Source organism: Chlamydotis macqueenii, chromosome 7 (assembly GCF_036417535.1).
Source record: "Chlamydotis macqueenii isolate bChlMac1 chromosome 7, bChlMac1.mat, whole genome shotgun sequence".
NCBI lineage: Eukaryota > Metazoa > Chordata > Aves > Otidiformes > Otididae > Chlamydotis > Chlamydotis macqueenii.
Window position 1 is genome coordinate 22,293,946 of NC_141562.1, and position 26,517 is coordinate 22,320,462.

At 36.0% G+C, this 26,517-nt stretch overlaps 2 protein-coding genes across 7 annotated transcripts in view; one reads left to right on the forward strand and one right to left on the reverse strand.

Annotated features, from left to right (window-relative positions):
• LOC104486597 (protein FRA10AC1 homolog) overlaps positions 1-26,335 on the forward strand; it is a 34,385-nt gene extending 8,050 nt beyond the window's left edge. Inside the window, exons 5-17 of one of the 4 annotated variants that reach the window (XR_015259113.1) lie at positions 480-556; positions 1,246-1,329; positions 1,821-1,905; positions 8,379-8,424; positions 15,360-15,473; positions 16,464-16,506; positions 18,005-18,129; positions 18,727-18,765; positions 20,110-20,194; positions 20,533-20,762; positions 22,624-22,698; positions 23,544-23,815; positions 26,184-26,335. Coding sequence is in view for 1 of the 4 variants with exons in the window: in XM_086752763.1 (XP_086608889.1) it covers positions 480-556; positions 1,246-1,329; positions 1,821-1,905; positions 8,379-8,424; positions 15,360-15,473; positions 16,464-16,506; positions 18,005-18,129; positions 18,727-18,765; positions 20,110-20,194; positions 20,533-20,575 (741 nt within the window). In the remaining 3 variants the exon portion in view is untranslated. Of the gene's footprint in view, positions 1-479; positions 557-1,245; positions 1,330-1,820; positions 1,906-8,378; positions 8,425-15,359; positions 15,474-16,463; positions 16,507-18,004; positions 18,130-18,726; positions 18,766-20,109; positions 20,195-20,532; positions 22,181-22,623; positions 22,699-23,543; positions 25,766-26,183 lie in introns of those variants that run through there. The other 3 variants (XR_015259114.1, XR_015259112.1, XM_086752763.1) reach the window with 3 other exon arrangements.
• The window catches only part of PDE6C (phosphodiesterase 6C), a 31,728-nt gene continuing 28,931 nt past the window's right edge, over positions 23,721-26,517 (reverse strand). The window contains exon 22 of one of the 3 annotated variants that reach the window (XM_086752757.1): positions 23,721-23,779. In XM_086752757.1, the coding sequence (XP_086608883.1) occupies positions 23,721-23,779 (59 nt within the window). Of the gene's footprint in view, positions 23,792-24,450; positions 24,471-26,517 lie in introns of those variants that run through there. The other 2 variants (XM_086752756.1, XM_086752758.1) reach the window with 2 other exon arrangements.

Sequence of the window (26,517 nt, forward strand, 5' to 3'; positions counted from 1 at the left end):
GTAAAGGCTAATTAAATATGGAGACTTACTTGAATCTGGAAACTCCAGTAAACAGAAAGTAACTTCTCCTGACCTGCTTAGAATTTGGCCAGGCACTACATAAACCATTGCATGCCTGTAAAGGGGACATATCTTAATCAGTCCCACTGACATTGTAGACTGTCATTAGCCACAGAAAAGCCCATATATTCTGGAATGACTACAAAACTTAATGTGTAGGGACTTTTATTAGTTTCTAGTAATGTTTTTGAGTGATTCCTATTTAAAACTTTTACTGTTATGCAATTTTAAGTAACTTTTATGAGAGGTTATTAAGTAAAATAACCTTTCTTTCTGGAAATTACTGGACTGTTTTTGAGAAAAAAAAAACTTATTTCAATTAAGTATATTAAAAGGTTTTATTATTTTTTTTTTAGTTTTGAACTGTGGCAAAATCAAAGAAGATAAGTTCTGAAACAATCCTTAATTGCTTTATTCAGTATGAAAGACATAAAAAGTTTGTGCATGACTACATTTTATACTATGGTGGCAAAATAGAGGACTTCCGACGTTCTGGGTAAGAACCGTTAGCAATCTTTCCCTTCATGCCCCCAAAGCTCCCCTCTTATGTAAAGCTGTTAAATATATATTCTAGCTTTGAGGGGGTAGGAGGATGTGGCTATGTATCAAATGACTAATTCTTTTGGTCACAAATGGTAACTACAGTCATGGTAAGTATCCAAACCACATAATTGCTGTATTTCATTTTGTACAGTTGTTTTTATATAAGAACTTACCATGAGCTGAATTATTCTTGTTTTGTTATATAAAAGAAAAGATGACAGGTGAGCATTAATTGACAGTACACTGAGAAATGTCTGGCAGAAATACTTTCAAAATAACAATCTGAAATACTTCTGAAATGTGCAGAATTGCTATCCATTGTCCAGAATAATGATAACCTTCTTTAGAGCTATCTAAAACTGCCTTCTAAATTACTGTCTTCAATAGAAAGCATAAAAAGTATTTTTGGGCAGGATCAAGTCATCCGCAGTCTCAGTGGCTGTTTTCCACTGTGAATTTTTCATCTGGGAAAAAGTATGTCAGAGAATACATTTTTTGGTAGTTTTATTCCATAGCAATATATTCCTTTATAGGGTGAGGTGGAGATCACAACTGGGAAATACTGATGTATGCTACATCATTATTTGACTGACTTTTCATTTTAATGTTACATTGTACTAAAAAAGATGTGTCCTTTTACAGAGCAAATGACAAGACAGATCTTGATGTTATTAGAGAAAACCATAGGTTCCTGTGGAATGAAGATGATGAAGCAGACATGAATTGGTACCTGGATCTATTATAGAACATGTTATTTTTAGATCACTTGTACTAAATTTGTGGCATCCCCTACTAAGTAAGAATTACTGTGCGTACTTAGTGATCATTCTTTGATCTTTAATGCATTTAGAAATGAAAGACCTTTAGGAGGTCTTTTGTATTGTAATATTGCTCAGTGGCAAAATGAATTGATGACAGAGAGAACTTAGAAGTATTTGTGTGTTCTCTGAGATCCAAATGGCTATTCTGAAAACTCTGAAGGAAGCCTAGTTTGAAAAAATATAGTTTAATTTGTGCTGTAAATATTTTTTAGATTTATTTTTACAGTTTTAGGGAAATTACCCCTTAAGCTCAATGAGTGTATTTCTGTTGCATTTCTAGCTCTGTAACTTGTGTTCTTTGTATGAAGCAACATGTCTTTGTCTTGCTAATGTCATTACAATGTAAAATGAATTGTATTGTATTCTATATTTAATAAAAATAATACTTTGTTACAGGGAGAAGAGGCTTGCAAAGAAGTATTATGATAAATTGTTCAAGGAATACTGTATAGCAGATCTCAGTAGATACAAAGAGAATAAGGTACGTTTCATTATTATAAATCATCTTGGTTTTAAAGTATGTCCTTTTAAAAAAATTGCCTTGTGATTACGGATATGTTATGAAACCAGAATGTTAGTACCCCTTCCCTAGAAAGATCGTTGTGAGAAATTGTCAAGTTATTTAATAAGCAGCAGCAGTTTGAATCCAAGCATTGTCACTGCCCAAAAAATGTGCTTCTGTGGGAATAGGAGCATTTCTGTCAGATGGTGTTTTATGAAGAGGTACATTGTGTGTAAGAAAGGCAGAAAATGCAGAGAGGTTAAGGAGAGACGGCTAGAGAGGTTTGTCTGGAGAGAAGCACTAGATGAAGCCTATAAAAGCCCTGGGAATGTTACTGTTAAAAAAAAAATAATCTTAAAAGAGTTTTTTACTTGAATGCTGGCAGAAACAATTTTGTAAATGTCTGTTCTAAAGCAGCATCTTTTGCTGGTTGTTCTTTTCTGTTTATGGAAACAAGATTTTTATGTTCCTTGTAAATAAATAGAATTTCTTAAGAGAAAAAGCTCAATCAATTCCAGCACCAGTTTTTCTTCATAACTGAAACAATCTTTGTCGTTTCCAAGTTTTTACCTGACTAACCTCTTGCTCAAAAAGAATTAGTGAATTTTCTATTGTCATTTTGCAAAGAGCGTTGCTGAACTCAGATGTGTTTTAGTGTTGTTAGCACATAGTAACAACCCAGACCTGCAAACGGTGTCTATGTAAAGTTCTTTGAGACTATTTATAGTATTGACAATTACATTCTCTGGTAAATATTTACAAGGACCGGGCTTAAGCTCTGATATTAGGCAGAAAAAATGACAGCCTCCTGAAGAAACTGGAAAACAAAAATGCAAAAATTAAATGAAAATTAACAAAAAGTGAAATGCTGAAGATGTTTTCCCTCCTTTTTTCTAAGTAAATTAGATTTTATTTTCTTACAATTGTTTCATATCCCTTAGTCTCCGCCCCACCCTCCAACTGATTTTCTCTTGAGCATGCTTACAGATTTTGTTTCTTTCACTGCTGTGCCAAGTTTCCATATGTTTGCTGTCTTTTGTGGGAAACTGTTCTGCCCTAGTTTCCTTTTTTTGTGTGTGTGTTGCGTGAACAGTGTTTCCCTGTCAGACTTCAAATGTGGCTGTCCTAACTTTGAGGTCACTCTGAATTCCTGTTCATGCTCATAAGTCAGTACCTGTATTTTTGGAATTGCCACGTCAGCAAAACTTTGCTGTATCATGTAATTTATTCTCTTATATTAGGTTATGCTTTCCATTCTCAAATACGTTCTGACCATGTGAGAGTGTTTTCTTAGAAATCCTTAGAAAAATAGAAAAAAAAAAAGAGTTTTTTCTCAGTTATTGATTTATCCATGCCAATATTTGGTACAGAAGGATGTCAAAGCAGATTTTTTTCTTGGAAGTCAGAAATAGGCAGTTGATCCCATTCACACTAATGGAATGCAGTCTGCATCTTTCCTGCCTTGATTCTTTTTCCGCATTTCCAGAAACTGGAAGTTGGTTACCTTTAGCCCCTCATGCCTTATGTTTTGCAGTGCTGGTGCTATGAGAAGTGCAGAGTGGGTAACAAGCTCCTCAGCTGGCCAACCTTTCATGTTATAGTTGTTGATGCTTTATATGATGATACTTCATCTTAATATAAGAAAGAAATTTTTTACAGTGAGAACATTAATTCACTGGATGTCACAGTGACGTGGTTGAGTGACATGTCACAGTGACGTGGTTGAGTCCCGATCATTGGAGGGTTTCAAGATGCAATTGCACAGGGTGCTAGATAATCTCATCTAGGCTCCCTTTCCCATGAAAGGTTGGACCAGATGATCTTTGGAGGTCCTTTCCAACCTGAGCTGTTCTGTGACTCTATATCCTGCTAGGTGGTGTCAAAGTAAAGTTGGATATCAGTTTTTTGTGATGTTTTTAATATATATTTACATTGCATAGATTGAGACTTGCACATACATACTCCTCTGTCTTTTCACAACTATAGTTGTTCTGCTGCTAGCCAAAATCTTCTAGCCAGCTAATTCTTCTAAAGACCTCCACATAGAGATTGTAGCTCAGATCTCATTTAGAACTTTTCTTCTGAGGAAAGACACCGTTTTCCTAAGTACTGGAATCATAAGGACCAGTTTCCTGGTAGGGGCTCCTTTGAGGTCTGAAAAATAAGCAGAGCACCTTGTCAAAGACCAAAGCTCAGAAGAAAACAGTAAGAAACCCCAAGACATATGAACCCCTGAGGCCACAGCCGCACTGTAGTTGCTGGTTCAGACTGTTTTGCTCACATCCGCACATGCATATACACGTATACACACACACAGGTGGCTGGGACTCCTCTGGACCCATAGCAGACCCCACCCTGTGCTCTCATCCTTAGAGATACACAGGTGCTCTCAGACCCAGAGCTGGCTGGTGGAGACCCACTCACCCTCCTTGCTCCCAGGCCACTTCACCTAGCTGATGGCTGGTCTGGCTTGGTCATCACTGGTGCTTACACACTCAGTTGCACACCTGCACTCATCTCAATTGCAAGGACCGCAGGCAAATGGGATGCTATGACCCACACTCATAGAATTGTTAGGGTTGGAACCTTCAAAGGTCATCTAGTCCAACCCTCCTGCAAGGAGAAGGGACATCTTTGACTAGATCAGGTTGCTCAGAGCCTCATCCATCTGTCCTTGAATGTTTCCAGGGATGGGGCGTCAATCACCTCTCTGGGCAACCTGTTCCAGTGTTCTACAACCCTCACTGTAAAAAACTTTTTCCTAGTATCTAATCTGAATCGACCTCCCTCTATTTTGAAACCATTACCCCTCGTGCTATCACAACAGACCCTACTGAACAGTCTCTCCCCGTCTTTCCTGTAGACCCCCTTGAGGTACTGGAAGGCTGCTATAAGGTCTCCCCAGACCCTTCTTTTCTCCAGGCTGAACAGCCCCAGCTCTCTCAACCTTTCCTCATAGGAGAGGTGCTCCAGCCCTCTGATCATCTTCGTGGCCCTCCTCTGGACACTCTCCAACTGATCCATGTCCTTGTGTTGCGGGCTCCAGAACTGGACACAGTACTCCAGATGAAGTCTCACGAGAAATCACCTCCTTTGACCTGCTGGCCATGCTCCTCTTGATGCAGCCCAGGATGCGGTTGGCCTTCTGGGCTGCAAGGGCGCATTGCTGGCTCATATTGAGATTCTCGTCCACAATCCCACTTTTTGTTTAGTTAGGACATAGAATCTTTTCCTTCTCTTTTAATGAGAAATGCCAAAGTGTGAGGCTACTTAGAGACACTGGAAGAGTGTGCTCTTGACAGCTTTTGCTTGTGATGGTTCTGTCACTCCTTACATTTTCCCTAGATCAGAATTTTTTAGGTCAAGGTTGTCTTTGAACCTGCAGTATATCTTGTCTGCAAGCTTTGAGGCTGATAAATGACCGTCTGTATTGTCAAGATAGTTTAATTCTATTGTCAGTTCTGCAATGCAGTAAGGGAGAGTGCTCTGCATGTAAGTTTTACTTTGATACGCATTGGACTAGAAATGTTCTCTTCTCTTTGTTGTCTTATTTTCCTAGAAAGATTCTTATTTGCTGTCACTATGCTGTGTTTTGTAGCTTAACAGATTGGAAATGTCTCCTATTTGCTAAAAAATGAAATCTGTCTGACACCTGCTCATTAAACAGAATACATTTTATTCTTTCGTTTTTATTTTCAGATAATTTTCAGGTTTCTAGGCCAGCTTACACTTGGTGATGTTAATATGTTCACTTTTGTCATTGTTTTCCAGCATGGAGACTTTCCTCTGAAAAAAAAAAAATATTTAAGATATCTATAGTATTCTTCCACAGTGTTGTCTAAATTCATACATCTATTTTTTTTCTGAAAGAGATGACTATGGACATGTTGTTGCTGCAGCCAATGCATATTACACAAGCAGTCCATATTTAATTTAGGAATTTCATTGTTTGTGGATATTAAATGATCTTTCACACTTTTAAAACTACCATTTCTTATTAAGTTAGCCATTTGATACTCTTGTAAAGCATCTACTTTGGAGTTGTTCTGCTTGGTCTTGGTCTACCTTGTAGAAAGAGCTCATTTAGGATCTTGTTGAACTCATTAAACAAAGAGAAGATGAGGCAGAATAAATACTGTCTACTGATGATGCTTTTGCATTCCTTAATATTGCAGGATATTCAAGAACCTTCTCTAATTTTTAATTTTCCTATATAGTTTAATCTGTTCCTGATATTTTAGTTTAGTTAGAGAAATTAAATTGTATTAACTTCTAACTTTATTGTTTCTTCTTGGCCGTGGTCACTTTCTGTCATTTTCCACTATTTGGTGGAGGAATGATTGGCAAAAATGAAAGCAGATGAGACCAAATTTTGTCCTGGATGTACTACAGATAGTTCTGGCTCCCTCCTTCCTTTTATTTTGCTTATTTTTCTTGATATTGTTACGGAAATACTCTGTAAGGATATAATCTGATTTATATCTTAATGAGTGAAGTTCAAATTGTGAGGGAAAATTTGTATAAAACCTTCTTCGGTAGCAAAAGTGAGCATGGATAACTTGGTGACTGGTGAACTAGCAGATGGACTATGAAAAAGCAAACATGCAGATAAGGTCAAATTGTTTTTTACTCTTTGTTGCCAGCAGCACACTCATGAAATATTGGTGCCAAAATAATGTTGATGTTTAATCGTAAACTTGCAGTATTTTTCGATTGCATCACAAGCTTTTCAGAATTAGAATAGTCTGTAAAACAGCAAGTGTCATTTAAAAGAGCAAAACCATTTGCCGTCACTCTTTGAATCAACTGGTTTTGATCATGAATTGTACATTTACAGATACATTATGCATTCTATTTCCACTGAACTGTTCAGCTCAGTTCTTGGTTTTTACAATCGATTAGTTTTTGTTTGAAGCGTGAGTGGTATTATGGTAACTTCAGACCACACTGCAGATTGTAGAGTAGGCCTAGCACAGCCTGATCCAGCCTTAGCAAACTGTCGTCATACACAGTATGACAGCAGAACCTGACCTTCTCCTGTGATTTTTTTTACCAGTGAAATCAACAGGGCTGAAAATATTGTTTATGTTATAATACCAATTTGAAAATTAGTGGACAGATTTAGAGAGGCAAATATTTTGTTGGTGTACAAATTTCTAGTTTTCTTAGACATCTTCTGTGTAGTATATTGACTTGGGGAAAATGAGTGGTAACTAAACATTTGGCTACTGATGTCTTTCTGCTCATATTTTTCAGCTTTATTATTAAGGTACAAAGCATTTATATGAGACTATGAAACATTCTTAAAAGCCAAAACTTTTGTTCCCCTGTTTTTTCTGATGTTTTTTGAACCACATACTGCTTCATGCATGAGAACACCATGCTGTTACCCTTCAGATAAAGAATTATTATGGTTTATTTAACTGCACACAGCAATAGATACATGTACTTCTGTACAGTGTTTAAAATTAGATTAAAACCAATGAAAATTGATCCAGTATATTACAGAATTTATGCCATTGCATCTACAAAATGCACATTTGTGTGGATTCCATCTATGATTGCACCAAGAGAAGGTTCGTATTACGAAGGACGCTTTGGAACTCAGGTGCCGAAGATGGACTTTGCAACCATTTTTGTACCTCTTTGATTTTTTAACCCTTCTTCTCCTCTCCCCTCCCCATCTTTTAACATGAAGTTCAGTAATCTGTGCTTTGCTTACAGAGCAGCAATTTTCTCTTATTGTCAGCCTATGTTCATGAATTTTACATGAAAATACAAGATAACCCTTTTTGGAGAAGTTGTGTGCCTCTGAATTTTATCCCCTCTTTCTACTTGTTAGTGAAAATATTTTTTTTTTCCTCAGGCTGTCATCACTCCCTTCCATCTTCAGTCTTTTCACTAGACTACTTGCAATTTTGAGAGGATGAAGCAGATTCTACTGGAAAACAAAAATACTGAATGGGTTATCTACATGTGAAGTTTCTAGGCAATTTAAAGAGTTATATAACATAGTTGTTGTTGTGGGGTTTTTTTTGTCTTAGTCTTTAGAGTGTAAGAGATGATCCATTGATATGTGCTAATATGACGTTTCGGTATTGCAGTGGTCTTCTCAGTTTTTAGTGTGGACAAGATTGCAATGAAGTATGTAGTAAAGTCAGTCTATCCTAATTTCCTATTTGTTCTTCTGCCTGCTATGAAGCCTTTTAGAAAGTTGCTGTTCAGTACTGAGCAGCATCTACTGGAATTTAAATTGCATGTGCAAATTGGAATCCTTCTGGCAAGCAGAGGCAGAGAGATATTTTTAATTAAGAAAAGAGAAAGAGATTAAAATTTACTAACCAGAACTGAATGGATGAACCACATGCAGGACATCAATCAACCAAAATTAGTCTTTACATTACTGAATATGTTGACTATTCATAATTTAATTTTGGTTCTTGTCTTAACAGTTTGGATTTAGATGGCGACATGAGAAAGAAGTAATTTCAGGAAAAGGTAATGCTGTCTTTTCATTTTATATTATGTTTCTCCTTGATGCTTTTCTTGCTGCTTTTTGGCATAATTTTGTTACACAGTTTTTGACAGTACTGCTAAGTTTATTAGATAATAATGGACAAAAAAAAATTACCTAGCTTCTAACTTTGCTGTTTTATGCCACATAGCTCTAGAGTGCACACTGATCTGCGTATATTAAACTTAAGAGAACATGTGGTTTATTTTCACAAGGTCAGATTTGTAATGAACATCAACATAATGCATTTGATAATGTAGAATTGAATGGATATGGTTTTCAGCTGCTTTTCTCCAGTAGTTCTATGTTACGTCATTAGTCTTTGATACCTTTAATTGAAGTCTCTCAATACTTTTCCTCAGGAAATAATTTTCTTAACAGTTTCTCCAACGCTGTTTTGCAAAATGTTAGCTTTTAAATTAAAGTTTCATGTGTGATGTCTGTTCTAGGCTAAATAGGTTTTGAAAGCTTCACAGGGAACCAGTGGGAATGTCTCCCAGTCCTGTTTCTAAATCAGTAGCTTATTCTGTCTGCTTCCGTGTGTGAGTTATTACCTATGTGTTACTGGGACTTTGCACAGTGGTCCCCATTCCATGGCTAGGCACATGGACTTTTTTAAATAGCTGAACTAGCAAGAATATGATGTGTATGTATTGCTCTTCCTGTGGGTGGATCTTTATACGCATACATGGTTTTCCGAAGTCATGCATGCACACACAAGGCAACTGCAGGGAGTGATACTGTTGATCAGAACAGTTCTGTAAATAGTTCAGTTTATGGTACTATATTACAAGAAGTTAGAAATACATTTTAAAAAAAAGAAGTGTATCATATTTCAAAGGAGGAAGTGTGAACATTAATGGAGATTTTTTTAAACTATAAAGATTAAAGCTCCTAAAGGTACTTGTAGTCATATGTTGCATTCAGAACTACAGATTACATTAACAGGTAGTTACATTTGATATTTTTATACGCTTTATCAAATGCTTCAAAAAGATAATTAAAATTAAATTATAAATTAGCAATTTATGAACAATTATGTCTTCATGAGGAAAAATACTGCATTGTACTTTTAATATGTGGTACTCCATATTTTAAAATGTGGAAGAAAGTGCAGAATTACACATTTTATGCTTTTTAATGAAGTCTTAATGGAAAACGTACAATTGGAACATAAGAATTCGGAAATCGTATATTTCACCAATATAGGTGAAGGGGGCGCAAGAATTCAACCTTACCTCGTGTATTAAACACTCTTTTCAAGTGTCATTTCAAATGATCATTTTTAAAAAGGTGTGAATCTTTAATGCCTTTTCTTCCTATTTTTAATTATAAATCAGTAATGTAAATTGCTTTAATTACATGTAATAAAGCATTGATACCTACCTGTCTAATAATTCACATTAAAAAGGGGAAAGCATGTGCTTATTTTAGCTGTGACAATAATAGTGGTGATGAAAACTGCTTGGACTGTACTACGGTTTTGGAGTATGTTAAGAAGGGAACATAGGAATGGGTTACTCACATTTGATTCCTTTGTTTTCAATGTCTGTCTTTGTAAAGTCATGGAGAGTAATGGTTAGGATGAGTGAAACGAGAGGTATGCTCGTATTACTAATTGTAAATGCCGGATTATTTATTTTGCTTCTTTTCTTTCCCACTCCAGTTTTTTTTTGCCATAGGTGTTTTGAAAGGAGGTCATACTGGAGATTGCTGTTGTATCTCCTTAAATTTAAAATGTAACCTTAATCACAGTTAATGGTGTAATATGTTGCCAGTGTCAATAAATGGTTCCACAAAATGGGCATTTTCTTAATTAAAATCTGAAGTTAAGGTAGAAACGCTGCTTTACATTTTATAAATCTGTGAATAGTAGGCACATGAGTTAGTTGGCCTGAAGATAAATCCTTAAAATGAAAAGCTTTAAAGCTATTAAAAAAATATATTTGACATGCCTTCCCAAGTACTTTTTTCTCTACTTTCAGAGCATGAATATTAAGGTGTGGTGTAAAATTTTAAAATAAAAGATATTTAAGGCAAAGGGTGATAGTGGTAAAACTTTTCTGTAGGAAAACAGATAACAAGTTCATTTGGTAGAGGTGAAATAGGACTTTCAGCAATATGCAGAAAGAGCAAAGCTGAACATGTGGGTATATTTGCTATTTTCTGCTTATTTGTAGATTAAGTAGTAAAATATTCAAACCAGAGATATAATTTGGCAAAATAGGGTTTAATACCTGCAAATTGACCTACTCTCTGTTTTTTCACTATTTCATTGAACCAATGTTTCACTTTTAGCATAGTAGTGTCTTTCTTAGCCTATTTTATATATCTATAAATACACATATAATGTGCTTTACCTTATTTAAAAAAAATGTTCTTCCAAACCTGTTTCCATTTATTTTTGCTCTGTATTTTCCTCCATGGAAAATAGGCAGAGTATCAGTACCTGGATAATGCACCATGTATCCATGTACCAATCTGGTACATCTGAGTTCTGATCAAAATGCATTAAAATCAGTCTTTTGGCTCTCTACATTTCCTTAGTATATTTAATTTTCAGTACTTTGTTTAGCTTGTAGTACTTGTATTTTTCCACCTGTTCTGCTCTTCTGCAAGAAACAGAAGGTGCTAATAGTTTTTGAAAGCATACATGTAACAGCCAGATTGTAAGAGTTATAATTCTGAACATGAAGGCAGCAACTTCCCTCTAGCTCATAGCAAGGTGAGATAACTTCAGATGGAAATGGAATTTTGGACATACATTTTTCTTGCTGATTAAATTAGATAACTGTCTTCTCGGCACGCTAGTTTCTCTGTCAACCTTTCTTGGACATCTGACTGTGGGAAAAGTCATATTTCAAGTAAATAATCTGGTCTGTAGTTCTCTTTGATTTGAGTTCTCCATAGACACAATGGGGATTATAATAATCTCTTACTTTGTGAAAATACGTTTTTTAATGCTTTTATGACATTCACATATACTAGAGAGATAAATGCTACTGAAAAAGCCTTCAGAAATAGTGGAATTCTGTATTCAAGTCAAGGTTTGAATATGCATTGTAGGGACTGTAATGTGAAAGGAGGGGAAGAGAAGCCTGGCTGTTTATACATGTGTATGGTATGGAGCAGGGTTCTACTAAAAAAAAAAAAAAAAAAAAACACCACGATTTCAAATATTTAGACAGTCATAAATGCAAATAAATGTGTAAGGGCACAGAATTATGGTGGTTTACACAGTCAAGTTCTGGTTTGCGTAAGAATTCATAGAATCATAGAATCACATGGTTGGATGGGACCTATAAGATCATCTAGTCCAACCGTCTTCCCACTACCATTGCTGCCACAGCTACTAAACCATATCCTGTAGCTTCTCATCAAGCCGCCTCTTGAACACTGCCAGGGACGGAGACTCCACCACCTCCCTGGGCAGGCCGTTCCAGTGCCTTACCACTCTTTGAGAGAAAAAGTTTTTCCTCAAGTCCAATCTAAACCTCCTCTGGTACAACTTGTGGCCATTTCCTCGGGTCCTGCTTGTTGCCTGGAAGAAGAGGCCAAACCCCTGTTCATCACAACCTGCCTTCAGGAAGCTATAGAGTGCAATGAGGTCTGCCCTGAGCCTCCTCTTCTTCAGACTAAACAATCCCAACTCTCTCAGCCGCTCCTCATAAGACTTGTGCTCCAGACCCCTCACCAGCTTTGTTGCCCTTCTCTGGACACGTTCCAGGGCTTCAATGTCTTTCTTGTAGTGAGGGGCCCAAAACTGAACACAATACTCAAGGTGCGGCCTCACCAGCGCCGAATACAGGGGGATGATTACCTCCCTGCTCCTGCTGGCCACACTATTTCTAATGCAGGCCAGGATGCCGTTGGCCCTCTTGGCCACCTGGGCACACTGTCGGCTCATGTTCAGCTGAGCATCAACCAACACCCCCAGGTCACTTTCCTCTTCACAGTCCTCCAGCCACTCAGCTCTGAGCCTATAGCGCTGCATGGGGTTATTGTGGCCAAAGTGCAGGACCCGACACTTGGCCTTGTTGAACCTCATGCCATTCAGCTCAGCCCAGCGATCCAGCCTATCCAGATCCCTCTGAAGGGCCTCCCTACCCTCAGGCAGATCAACACCGCCACCCAACTTGGTGTCATCTGCAAACTTACTGAGGGTACACTCAATCCCCTCGTCTAGGTCATCAATAAAGATATTGAACAAGATGGGCCCAAGTACCGACCCCTGGGGGACACCACTTGTAACAGGCTGCCAGCTGGACTTGACTCCATTAACCACCACCCGCTGGGCACGGCCCCCTAGCCAATTCTTTATCCAAAGAAGGGTATACCTACCCAGTCCACAGGCAGCCAGTTTCCCTAGGAGAATACTGTGAGAGACCGTGTCAAAGGCCTTGCTGAAGTCCAGGTAGACCACATCAACAGCCTTTCCTTCATCCACCAGTCTGGTCACCCAGTCGTAAAAGGAAATGAGGTTGGTCAAGCACGACCTGCCTTTCGTGAACCCGTGCTGGCTGGGCCTGATCCCCTGGATGCCACTCATATGCCGAGTGATCTCACCCAAGATGATTTGCTCCATAACTTTCCCAGGTACTGAGGTCAGGCTGACAGGCCTGTAGTTCCCCGGATCCTCCTTACGGCCCTTCTTGTAGATGGGAGTCACATCGGCAAGCCTCCAGTCCTCCGGGACCTCCCCAGATAACCAGGACCGCTGGTAGATGGCCGAGAGCGGCTCGGCAATCACCCCCACCAACTCCCTTAGCACCCTAGGATGGAGCCCGTCCAGTCCCATGGACTTGTGGCAGTCCAGATGGAGAAGGAGCTCTCTGACTGTCTCCACCTGTACCACAGGGGGTGTATTCGGCCTGGCATCCCAGACTTCCAGATTAGGGCATAAAGTGCCCTGAGGATAACTGATCTGCCTATTAAAGGCAGAAGTAAAGAAGGCGTTGAGGACCTCAGCCTTCTCCTTATCCTCAGTGATCACATTCCCCGCTGCATCAAGTAAAGGGTGTAAATGCTCCTTATTTCTTCTCTTACCACTGATATATTTGTAAAAGGATTTCTTGTTCTCTTTTACTGCAGTGGCCAATCTGAGTTCATGCTGAGCTTTTGCCTTCCTAACTTCCTCCCTGCATACCTTAGAAACTTCTTTGTAATCTCCCCAAGTAGCCTGTCCCTTCTTCCAGAGGACATAGACTCTCTTTTTCTTCCGGAGCCTCAACAATAGTTCCCGGTTCATCCACACCGGTCTTCTTCCCCTACGGCTCGCCTTACAGCATTCAGGAACAGCCTGTTCTTGTGCCTTTAAGATCTCCATCTTGAGGAGCGTCCAGGCTTCCTGGACCCCTTTACCCTTAAGGAGCGACTCCCAAGGGACCCTTGCAACAAGCGTCCTGAACAAGTCAAAGTCCGCCCTCTTGAAGTTCAGGATAGCCGTTCTGCTAGTGATCCTTCTGACATCTCCAAGAATAGAGAATTCTACAATTTCATGGTCGCTCTGCCCAAGACAGTGCCCAACTTTCACGTCTCCCACCAGACCTTCTCTGTTAGTAAAGAGTAGGTCAATCAGGGCACCACCCCTGGTAGGCTCTCGTACCAGCTGCATAAGGAAACTTGCTTGCCTTAGCAATATGAAGATACTGTTCCAACTATATTCTTGTGAACATATCCAGTTTCACATCCAAAATGTAGAATATCCAAAATTGATTTTACATACTGTAAAAAATAGCTAATAATAAATAAATAAAAAAGACATATCTCTCTTTTCTCTCTACCTGCTTTTCTGGGTTTGTTCTGGGATTTTTTTCAGAAGATGGGAAGTAAGCAGAGTCTAGTTAAGCTCCAAAAAGTTTTATATAGTATAAATTTTTCCTTGTGGATTTTTACTTCTTTGCAACGGATATAGATTGTTCCTGATGACACAGTGTACTGATAGCCATACCTTACATAGAGTTAAACAAATATAGCGTATATTAATTTGAAACTTTTTTAAAACTGGGAATCCTGGGGTTTTTTTGTTTTGTTCAAGTGTTAGCATTGCAAATGGTTTTACATTGCAGAACTGAAGTGTCTGAGAACACTGCCAATCCATTAGTTAGCAGCTTAAGCAGAATGTTCTGAGGTTAGTTGTTCACCAACAGTCCTGCCTGTGAGCCTATTAATAGGCATCCTTACCACCGCGTCCTTACCGCCAGCTCTGCATACAAGTCAGTCTTCTGCAGAGGGAATAGATGTATCTTTATTACTGCAATACTGGGAACCCTGTGGTGTAAACAACATTGATTGTATGTGAATTATTTTAAAATTAGCATTGTATTTAACATAATAAACTGAGGGAAGCTTTTAAAGCTGCCATACAGTTTCACATAGATTTGGATTTCCTTTTCTTGAAAGAAAAGTAAAGTGTTTATGGAAAGTCATTAGAATACAAATTTTCTGTCCAGTATGTCAGATGTACTAGTAAGGTAGTGAGAACATGAACATCTTAGTTTTTTACACATATGATACTTTGAGTAATTAAAGATGAATGTCTGAATCACACCTCCTGACCCATCGTCCTCTACTAAGTAATCATTTAAGATATGGAATATATGCTAGTGATATTCATTTCTTCAGAGTTCAATATTAGGCTTATTATTTCATAACATATGCCTTCATCTATGCATTGTGAAACACAGTTGAAGTTATGTTCTTTCTTTGCAAATGTGCAATATTAGATGAGTATGAGTGATTGCTTTGTCATTATCTGTTATTGTTTCCTTAATCTAGATAATACTTCCAGATTTGGGGCTTTTTATTTGAAAGAAGTGGAAAACAAAAATCAAAAACTGAGCAAAACTGTACATAACAATCCCAAACCTATGCTTGTTAATCATTGAGTCATGGTTTGCTGTTTTTGACCTCTTTAAAGGTCAGTTTTCCTGTGGAAATAAGCACTGTGATGAGGAAGAAGGCCTGAAAAGCTGGGAGGTGAATTTTGGTTACGTTGAACATGGTGAAAAGAGGAATGCACTTGTGAAATTGAGTAAGTCAGCCCTTCAAGGATATGTACACTTAAAAGAAGACAAATATCTTGTGCTTTAAAAGCTATCGAGTGAGACCCAATGATAATATTAGTTTGTACCAAATGGAAAATCCTGGATAGAAGATAATTAAATTAATTACAGGTGGTATGATGGTCTTGATTTAGAGAGGACAGCTATTATTAGGTATCACAAAGTTGCTACATGTTGAGCACTTCATGCTGTATAATTGGTGGTGTCATAAAATTAGAATAACTGATTATAAACTGTTTTGTATACAAGCATGTCTGATTTCAACAGACAATACAGCATTGCAAGGAGAGTTTTATAATTGTCATTTCTTAATCAATTACGTCACCTGGGAGTCCTTAGGGCTTTGGACTGGACAACTTCTTAGACACCTTCAGCTCTGCTGATTTTATTTTCAATACTTATGTTTCTTCCAAAAATTCCAGCTTTAATTAAATTACTTCCTTTCCCAGTCTTGCCTCTTGAGTGGGATTTTCTAATTCAATGTGGTGTACATTCTGATATGTTCATCAGATAATTAAACTTACCACAGTTACACAGGTATTTTGTTAAAACAAGCTAATAATGTTTTTTCTCTTTGGTGCACAAGACACTCCTGTGGCAGCACTTGGCCTCTGGCAAAGTGCTAAGGGACTTATGGGTTTTCAGTATAATTGTAGAACAATTTAATCTGTTCGCAAAGATCCATAAGATCGAATATCTGTACGTGATAAGCACTGATACTTTTTAATGAAGTGTTGCCAGAGCTGAACCTGTGACCTTTCTCCAGGTTTGTACTAAAGACTTTTATCATGGTATTTTTCTCAGCCCTGGCTGCAGTTACACCGTACCTTTTGTTTTGAAGGAAAAGCTACTGAAGTCGGAAGACAGTGTTCTAACTTGTTTAATATATGTATTAATAAGTTTTGTTAATTATGCTTATCAAATAGATGGATGCAATGTTCTCGTTCTCTCTTTTTCAGGACTGTGTCCAGAATGTTCCTGCAAATTAAACTTTCATCACCGGTAATGAAATATTTTGAAACTGTAGGGGCTGAATTATTGATAGATTACAGTTATGATGAACAACAAATAGGGGAAAAACTTCAGCTAGATGGTTAGAAACTTCATTTATGCTGAAATAGGTTCTGTTCTGGAGTTGTTATAAAGTCAATGGCTTGACGCTGTTGAGGGTTGGATATTGTGCTAATGAAAGTACAAAACCCCTAAAAATAGAAGAATCTCATCCCCACCCCCATGAAAGTTTCCTTTGCTTAATTTCAGCCCAGTGATTATTTTTCTTTTCTGAAAGTTTATGCAAAACACTGTCTTTTTTTGTTTTCTCTCCTACTGTGTTGAAGACCTGGAATGCTTCTCCTTTTCTTAAAAGTAGTGGGTTTATGTGTGATTCAAGTGACTGTGCTTTGAAATTTTGAATTTGAGCATTTGTTCTTCTTTGAGAATCAATTATTAATAGTAGAGAAAATTAGTTAATTTTGACCCATAAAATGTGTGCATTAAGATTTGATTTGTTTTTCATTATTATCTATAATCTTGATGAATTCTGCAACTATTGATATTCAGTTTTTATGGTTTTCTGAATCTCGATGTGACATTAATTTAGTTGCATGGCTCAGTAATTAAGCTGTGCAATTATCTGAAAAGCATATGAAAGGGAAATCTTTGACTAGGAAATTATTATTTCTTTTTTAAAGTAACACAAATCAAAGGTGCTTCTAGATGGATATATCCAAGATAGTTAATTAATCCATTTAAAAAGTTAATTCATATTCAATTTAATTAAAGCATCGTGTAGGCACATACTGAGAAGGAGAATTAACTAACTGAGATTAGTTTGATTTGTCTTCCTTCTTTTTGGAACTAAAATTGTAAAACCTCTTGAATTCAGAATGAGTACAGTCAAACATTTTCTCTTTGTCAACTGTAGAGCAGTACTTAGAAACAATTTTAGTGACTTCTTTGTGCAAAGAAGCAGGAAAAAGTTAGCCTATGTTCATACAATAAGCCTATATAAGTAATGCTGAAAATAAAATACATTGTTGGTCTGCAGCAGGTTCTTAGGCTTGAGATTCTTATACCTCAGGTTTTGTCACTATCAAATGTGAAAATATATTTGAAAACCTATATTAATTGTGTTTTTCTCATTACATGTATGCAAAATTGTTTGCTAATAGGAAAAAAAAAGATTTCAATATAAATAAGAATTTGTCACATTATGACATTATTTTCTGTATTTAGTCATTGATTGCCAATTCACTGGTTTTGTTACCTGCATCTTTGTCATTTTAGCGGCTTTAGTATGTTCGGTCCTTTGTCTTTAGCTATAGAGCTCTATTGTTTCTATAGCGCTTCCTGTTTTAACTCTTTTTTTTTTTTTTTCAATTTGACTAGTGTTATGTTTCAGAAAAAATGACAACTGTTTGACTGAATTAGACACTTAAGATTTACTGTTACTTGAGGAGTAGATGTGATAGAGAAGGTATACGTTCTTTTTTTTTTAAAGGAGGAAAGAAGTCAAAGCACGCAAGAAAAGAGGCACAGCTGTACCAAACTCTAAAGAACCAAAAATTAAGAAGACAAAATTATCTTCTTCAGCAAAAAAGAAGTCCAAAAAAAAGACTAATGAAGGTAAATTTAAATTTTAGACCTTCAATTTTTAATATATTCAGATGTGTTAGTTGAATCCTAGTTTTGCTATAGCTACATACACATAGATATAAATATGTAATTATGTATTAGTATTGGTGTGTAACTTTCTTGACTGTGTAGCACAGGTAGTAAAAAAGATAAATTTCTTAGGTAAAATTTCCTAGGTGCACAGGGAAAAAAAAAAGACAAATTTCTTATTTTACAGGGAGGGAGAGCCTTTTGAAAAATATACATTGCAAGGAAAATTTACCCAAGAATTGGACATTGCATCCCAGAAAGAGTTGTGAAGTATTATTTCCTTGAGACTTTGGGATTGAAAGCCTTCTGGAAATACTAGATAACTTTTTTACACCACAGATCTCAGGATAATGTATTTGAGCTGAAACTGATGAACTTTGGCCTCATGCAAAAAAAAAAATCACTTCAGGGTTTGTTTTCTTTGAATGTATGGTGTGTCTGTGCATGTGCACATATTTAGGTGTAATATATTGTGATAGAAATATCTTTGTAAACAGTTTAAGGTAATGTGTAAAACCAAGATAAACTCATTATTTTTAAAATTATGTTTCTTTCCAGATCAGATTTCTTCAGAAGATTCAGATAATTCTGATAAAGGTAAAGTATTTGAATATCTTCTGCATTTTATGTTTTTGTAATAAGTTGTATTATTTCATGGTCATTTGTTGTTGGTCTTAATTTTATTTGCTGGCAATTTTAATATTTTATAAGATGATAAGAATGCTGTGTGAAAACAAGCAGACATATGAAGGGTCAAAATAATTACTTTAAAATTTCTGGAGAAAAACTGTAAGGAATTTTAAGAAGGAAATCTTTTAAGTTTTAGTTAAGGAGTAAAAATGTGGCCAGATAACAAAATGGAAATAATCAGAAAAATGAGACATCACGTTGCTCCAGAATAGAGAGTGCAAAAATAGGTACATTGTTAATAGTTGCATGCATGCAGGTGTGCAAATAATGTGCTGTGTAAAGAAAGTACTTTTCCTGTATAATAACTACTACGTTTCCTTTTGGTGAATAACACCAATATGCACTGTACTCAAAAAAATTAATAGATTTTAAATAAATCCTAAGCTTTAACTAAAGTCTTTTCCAGCTGCCACCTGTAGTAGCTCAGAGACCTACTTGTTCTGAGTGGATGCACGCAGAGTCTCAGTGACTCCTTAGGCACTGGTTGTCTCTCTATCTCAGTAATTCCAGTCCTGTTTCTTTTCTGATGAAACAAGCCCCATCTCCTGGTCATACCAATTGTAGCAGGTGTTGAGTGTCTACTGATTGCTCATCTGTGCTATATGTTTTTTGGGAATGTTCTCAGCACCTATGTTTTCCCAGATAGATACAGGAAGACCTGAAGTGGGTTACTATGGCTCGGATCATGCCCTAAGTCTCTGTTTTGTCAGGAAAGCTGTACTGAAAGACTGGGTTTTTTAGGTCAAGGCATATTTCTGATAACAAGAGGGTTTTTGTTTTCACTCCTTCTGTATGTATACACAAAACAGTTATGCAGCAATCCATGTTTTCTGACAAGCTGGTAAGTTAGAACTGAAAAAAAAGTTGTAATTCAAGTAGAAGTAAAGTAATTAATTGATTAATTTAATATCATTAGTTGAAATTGTATTGTAATTCTGGGTTTGTGATTATAAACTCTTAATTTCAGGAACAAAGTGCTATGCTGCTGTTGTGTCAAGATCAGAGTTTTGACATGATTGTTGTTATATTTGGCCAAAATATTAGTTCATGATATCTAAGAGTCTTTTTGATGGTATTTTGAGTAATATTGGGAAATGTTTTCATTTTTACTTTATGCAAAGTGAGGTGTTCTTTTTATTCTCAGGGTTACAATTAAACGTTGTTCCTAGCATTATGCCATCTAAATTAAAAAAAAAAAAAAGATAAATTATTTTAAAATTTATTTCATAAGCACTTTCAATTTTTTAACAGATTCAGATAGCAGCGATGCACAAGATGGTCCTTCAGATGCTGATTTTTGGAAAGGTCCTCTACAAGAAGCAGATGAAAAATCACGGTTAGTTTGATCTAAGTGAACTTGTAGCTAGTAAAACATACTGTGTCTATTCAAAACTGAAAAGGCAGAGATTTTTTCCTGAGTGTTTTAATTAATATTCTGACATGTAAAATTATGTCAGATCTCCTTCCATTCAGAGAACCTAAGTATGTTTTTTTTAAAGAGGAGAAATACACAACACTGGAGGAGAAACCTTTGTTACGCCTCTACCATGCCACTGCTCTTACCCCCTAATCAGAAGTCTGCTGAATCCTTTTCATACAAAGACTATCTCCTAAGTACCGATCCAAAGCAGAACTTCCTTTGACTTTTTTTTTTTTTTTTTTTTTTTCCCCCAGGGAGGAGGAGTTCGATGAGTATTTTCAAGACTTGTTTCTCTGAAACTTGAAATTGATGTAGGCTGATTTTCTTCATGAATTGTCAAGATGAAAGTCTGGAAATCCAGTCACAATTATGGACCAGAGACCTCTTTTTACCAGTGTACCTTTTCTACAGTCACTCAGATGGACCATCTCAGTAGATTATCTTTGTAGAAGGCTTCAGGTCTAAAAACTTTCTTTTTCTTATGGTAAGCTGCATACTTGTGAAATAAAATAATTTTTTTTTTCAGTTCAGTGCAAAAGATATATGGCACCTAAGCGTAAAAGTAGGAAGGATGTAAACAAACAAGAGTATTGTTTGTTGACATTACATTAAGGAAGTTGACTGCTTTCTATTTTATCCCAAACTTCAGTTACTGTCAGATTTTTGTAAAGGGGCTTTTTGGAAGATTCTGTTATTAGTTTAAAGCCACACACTTTAATATATTCATATTTCTAATTTATTGAACAAGAGTTAATAGCCTTAAATTTATTGGTCATGTAGACTTTAATATTCAGATATTAGTCTCTCTAAGTATTTTCAAATGCTACTGGAGAAGTTTTTATCAAATATGTATTTTACTTGAATTAAGTAAAGCATATCTGAAACGTTTCCCTCATTCCTTAGAAAAGTTTAGTTCATTGTGACTTTGTTTTAAATTTTAGTTATAATATGATGTGACTGATAATTCCACTTATAAAAATCTAGTTGATAGGTGACATTTTTAATATAAAAAAAAAAAGTGTTTGGCTTTCTACTGGAGAGGTACATGTGACTTGTATGTTATCATTGGTTTCTGATCTCCTTAACAGTGATTGAATGTTAATCTTTCTTTAAAGTGTAATCCTAAATATACAAGTAAAGAATGCATATGGCTTGAGAAACTTACTGGATTCATCTTCCTCTTCAAATTGCAACACAACTTTAAACATTCTTTATTTTATGTTTTCAAAGAAACAATCTGCACATGAATAGTTACAGTGGCTCTTTTCTTTGTTGGATAAAAATATAAAGGACAAACTTTTTAAAAATTAAATGTTCGTGTTAATCTGAGGAAAGTTAATGTTGTATAAAATGTATTTTTTGTAAGAACTTCCCATTGTAGATATATTTATAGAAAGTATTTATAAGTATTTGATATGGGAAATGTAACAGCAGAGATGGTTGCAGTGTATTTATGAACATTTTACATCCACTGATATGAATAAGTTGAAAACTGTATTTACAAGTGTTTCTTAACATAATTACATTTTAAACAGTTTGTACTTACATAATAGATGATGGTACAAGGATATATTTAGGGTGTCCTTGAGTAAGAAATAAATGTAGCCTTGCGTGAATGCTTCTTTAGGTAAGAAGGTGGATTTAAAGGTTAATTCTCTGTCATCTTGCAAGCTTGGTTGAGAGTCAAATCCAATCTGCAGCAATCTGCTTACTTGTATGCAACTTGCCCAAAGGGGCTTTTGTCGAATGTGTTGCTATATTTGTTGCTTCAAGTGTTGTATATTACGTGTTCTGGATAACTAACTCCTCTTTGACTCTTGAAATGCAGTTATGAAATGGTACAGTATACATATTAAATACATCATTTAATACAGTTTGAATAAAATTACATGATTAAACAGCCTTGAAATAGCTTTCTTTAGACTTGCATTTATTATAGAAAATAATGCATGGTTCCCTGTTTTATATCATAACTAAGTTTCTGTAAAGTATTTGGCCCATTTATAAATAAGGATGTAATAAGTGGGATTTTTTTTTGTGGATTCTTTTAATTTGGGGTGATAGTATCTGTGTTCATAGAGCATTGTTAGCAAGGAATATAATGTGGCAAATCATTCAGTTGTTCTCGCTTCTTTGTGCATGCTGAGGGCCCTTCAGAGAAAAAAAAATATGGATCTGCTTCCTTTAAAGAGGGAAGAAGAGTGGCAGGGTTGACTCTACATGTCAAACTTGTTTGTTGCAGGAATTGCATTTGACATCCATCTCCTTTTAGATTTGGAACTGGTTCCAGTGAATACTCAGATCCGTGCATAATATAGTAGCCATTTTCTTTCCTTTATCTGCAGGAGGAGCTGGCTTTGTGATACCTGAGTAGGAGGTATGGAGTAGACTCTGTCATTCTTCAAGAGCAGAAGGTTTTGGTAGGGAGATCGTTGTTTATTAAGAGCTAATTTGCGTGCAGTCTGTTGTCTTGTAGAAAGGGAGGGAATATGAATTCTAATGTGCTCTGCTTCTGCTGTCCTCTCCGTTCCAAGATTAAATTGGTGCCAGTTCATTGGTTTTCAGATACTTTCATTTACTGCATTTTTTAAAAGATGCATTGGGAGTACATGAGCCTTTTAAAATGCCTTTCAATGTAGAGCTTGCTGTAGATATACTGATACAGGTATCTTAGTAAAGTCTTACTTGTGTGCAAAGCATGATATTTACGGTCTGCCTTTTTAGATTTTTACAATAAAAGGTGGTCAGTTTAGGAAGTGCGGGCAGAGCCATTTGTACATGGGCGAAAGAGTGATTTCTCTGAGCTATGGCTACAATTTACAAAATTATCCTTGGTAGTTTTTAAAAAATACTGTGTACCATGGACCTGCTTTTAATAGATATGAGCCAGGGATGTGTTGAGCATTCCTAAAGTCAAGGAGATGTTTACTCTTTATATAGAACGTTATATAGTATTGAGAATGAAGGAAAAGGACAATTCCAGCTTAAGGAAATAAACTTAATATAAAAATCTAAAAATACAAGTTAAGAAAATCACATTTTTTTGTTTGAATTGTACATGTTAGATTTCATTCAGTAATTTCATAGAACATCTGTCAAAATGAAGTATATTTTTTCTGGGCAGTATGCAGAAGTTACGTATTTCAATATATTTTTATTGAATATATTGAATATATATGTATATAAATTGTGTGACATGAAAAAATATCTAGAACGCACAGTTAACTCATTTTGAACCATTATTTTTTTTCTTTTAATTTTCCAGTTTTTTATTGTAACTGTTTACTCCATTAAAAATAATTTCCAACAAATGGCAGGTGTTTAAGAGGATTGTTAAGAGATCAATCTATACTATTCTATGCGAAGCAGGTATCCACTGGGGCTCATGGAAGTTCTTTCTAGCTGTCTTTTCTGTAGCAGAAACAGTGGCTGAGACAAAGAATTACAAAATTATACATGTTTTGGATTTTCCATCCTCTCCGCTTCCGCCACCACCTTCAGCTGCCTTTTGAGCTGGAAAACAGAGAGGAAAGTAAAGTAAGTATTTTCTGTTAATTTTAGCGGCTCTAATTTCCTGTTGAAAAGGTATTGCCTTTGTGATATGCATATTATGTGTGTTTGACCTTCTGAAGACTGAACTTGCTTTCAGTACTTGTCTGGGAAAATGGCATAAGAAACAGTAACACATGCTATATATACATATGTGTATATAGTGTAGCAGTTGATACCAACATTTCTCAAAGGACCAAACACACACTGAACCACTCTTACTGGAAAGTTTCAGTAGTTAAATGTATATAATTCTGTCCCACACATACAAAACTGAGGTATGCAAGCCATGCAAAAGAAATAAACTCTTGGATCAATATAATCTGTGAATCTATTTTTGAAGCAGATGATACAAAACCTTTAATTTGACCTAATTATATACACCTTTATCCAACCCTGCATGAAACCCTTTGTAATTACCAATTAAGAGAGACATTTTTCGTTTGTTATCTATAGGTACTGATTCTGTTACTGTCTCTCTCAAATGATTCCACAGATGTTCTTTGGTCATAGTAAAGATTCTTTCATTGTAATAAATTGCGTTTCCGGGTTCATTTAAGGTAAGATACCAATATTAGAATTAAAACTTACATTTGAAAGCTGTGGATCACCATGTTACTAGGTCATTTTCGACCCTTTCCACCTGCATTGAAACATGTCACATAATCAGTGTCCTACCCTCTATAATTTGTGGAAATAATCAACACTATGTTACTAACGATGTATTTTATTTTCTCAGTTTAATACTGTATTCTGATTTAGTTTCTGTTCTGAACTTTCCACTGTAGTGGTTCAGCAAATATGTTTATTTTGTTTACTGTCTACTGAATAGCTAAGAATAGCCAGGTCAGTGTGATCTAGAAAAGCCACCGTGGTTCAGCATGTATCAAATTATTGTTTGTATGAACTGATTTAACAAACCCAGATATTTACATGGCCTTGATTTGACAGTGTCAGATATGTTATTCACAAATGTGCATGGCTTCATTCCAGTGCACATTTCAAAAGAAGCAAAATAATTCACTTACAGTTTGTGATACCAATTGTGATATGCAAAGGTCAGATCCTTAGCTTCTGCAAAGCAGTCAGTCCATGCTTGCCTGTGTAAGGTTCCTTGTGGGAAAATACTTGTTTCCTTACATCAGTGATTAAGTGATTCCAAAACACCAATGATGTAAGATGGTCCTAACTTAAGTTGGAGTAGAAATACCTGAGTCTTCCTAAATGTATAATTTAATTTTTATTTAAGAACCTTATGCGTAAGGGCATAGGATCAGACTTCAGTAACTATACTCTTTGTCAAGAAAGCAAAAGTATAGGTTTGTGTATAGGTCCCAGGTTGTTTTGTTTTGTTTTGTTTTGCTGGTATTTCTGTAAAGTTTAGATACTTACATTCCAGTGTAAGGAAAGAGTACTTTGTTCATACTTACAACCACTAATCTTAAATAAGATGATATGGTTAATGGGAAAAAGAGTCTTTAAAAATTTGGGAGACAATAAGGTGGGCATAATTTCTGTGAAAGTTTGTGTAAGTGGTATGACTGTGTCAACAGGCTAAAGTATTTATTGCAATTTTATTACAATAATAATATTTGACTCATTTTATTAAACTTCTTTTTCAAAAATCTGCTTTGATTAAATCATGTAACTTGCAGTACTTTTTAAACCACTTTGCAACAACATTTTTAAAAAATTTTAGCCCAGTGTCACTTATTTTAGGAGCCATTAACTCTCTAGTTCCACTTCACACTATGATAATAACTTGATCATTGCCTTGAGTAGCCTCTCTTTTATGTGAAACGTGAAGAATACTCACCTATTTCCCACAGACACTGATTAACAAATAAATTATTCAGTACTGTTTTATGTTTTAAAGATGTGAAACACACACCTTAACTAAATTTTCTTCTTTGAACTAGCTGACAATAAATCATTCTGTAGTAATCACATGTGTTTTTGTTTTAATCTCTGAACTCTTTCAGTCATCTCAGCTGACTGGCAGAGCTGTTGACCTGCTGTTCCACATGCAATACAGAATAAAAATAACTGACTCATTTCACTCTTACACTTGAGTGATAGGGTGATAGGTTTTCAGGTTCTGTAAAATCAGATTCTCTACTGGGTTATCATATGCAGAACCATACTTTCAATTTTAGGACTTGGGCTGTCTTAGGAAGATTAGTGTTAAATTTGTAGTATGAGAGAGTGTACTTCAGCCATGAAACTGATGGTAGGGAACTACAGCCAAAAGCTTTATCTTAAACTTGGAAGAGAAGTGGGGATTTGCACTGCTTTTTTGTGTTCCAAATGCACACTATCCCTTCCCATCTCTTTTCCTTGTGCTCTTCATTTTCAGCTTAAAGCACCTGAATACATTTTGGGCTGATGCCATACAGAATTTTGATACATCTCCAGTATTTCAGGTGATTGCAGCATTCACAGATATCTAAGTATTTAATTATATGAAGTTTTAAGTCTTAAGACAGAATAAATTTTACATTCCCTTCACTTTTGTGATGGTCATATTTTCTATAATTTTGCGTTTTAGAAAATGAGGTCAGTGTACTGGATTTGTGCAGTCTTTAAAGGTTACTCCTCTTCCAAGAGAAAGCCAATTTGGCTAATTCAGAACTCGTATACCAGTAGTATAAAGTTTAATAGACTATTGCACAAGTGTGTGCAATTGCACT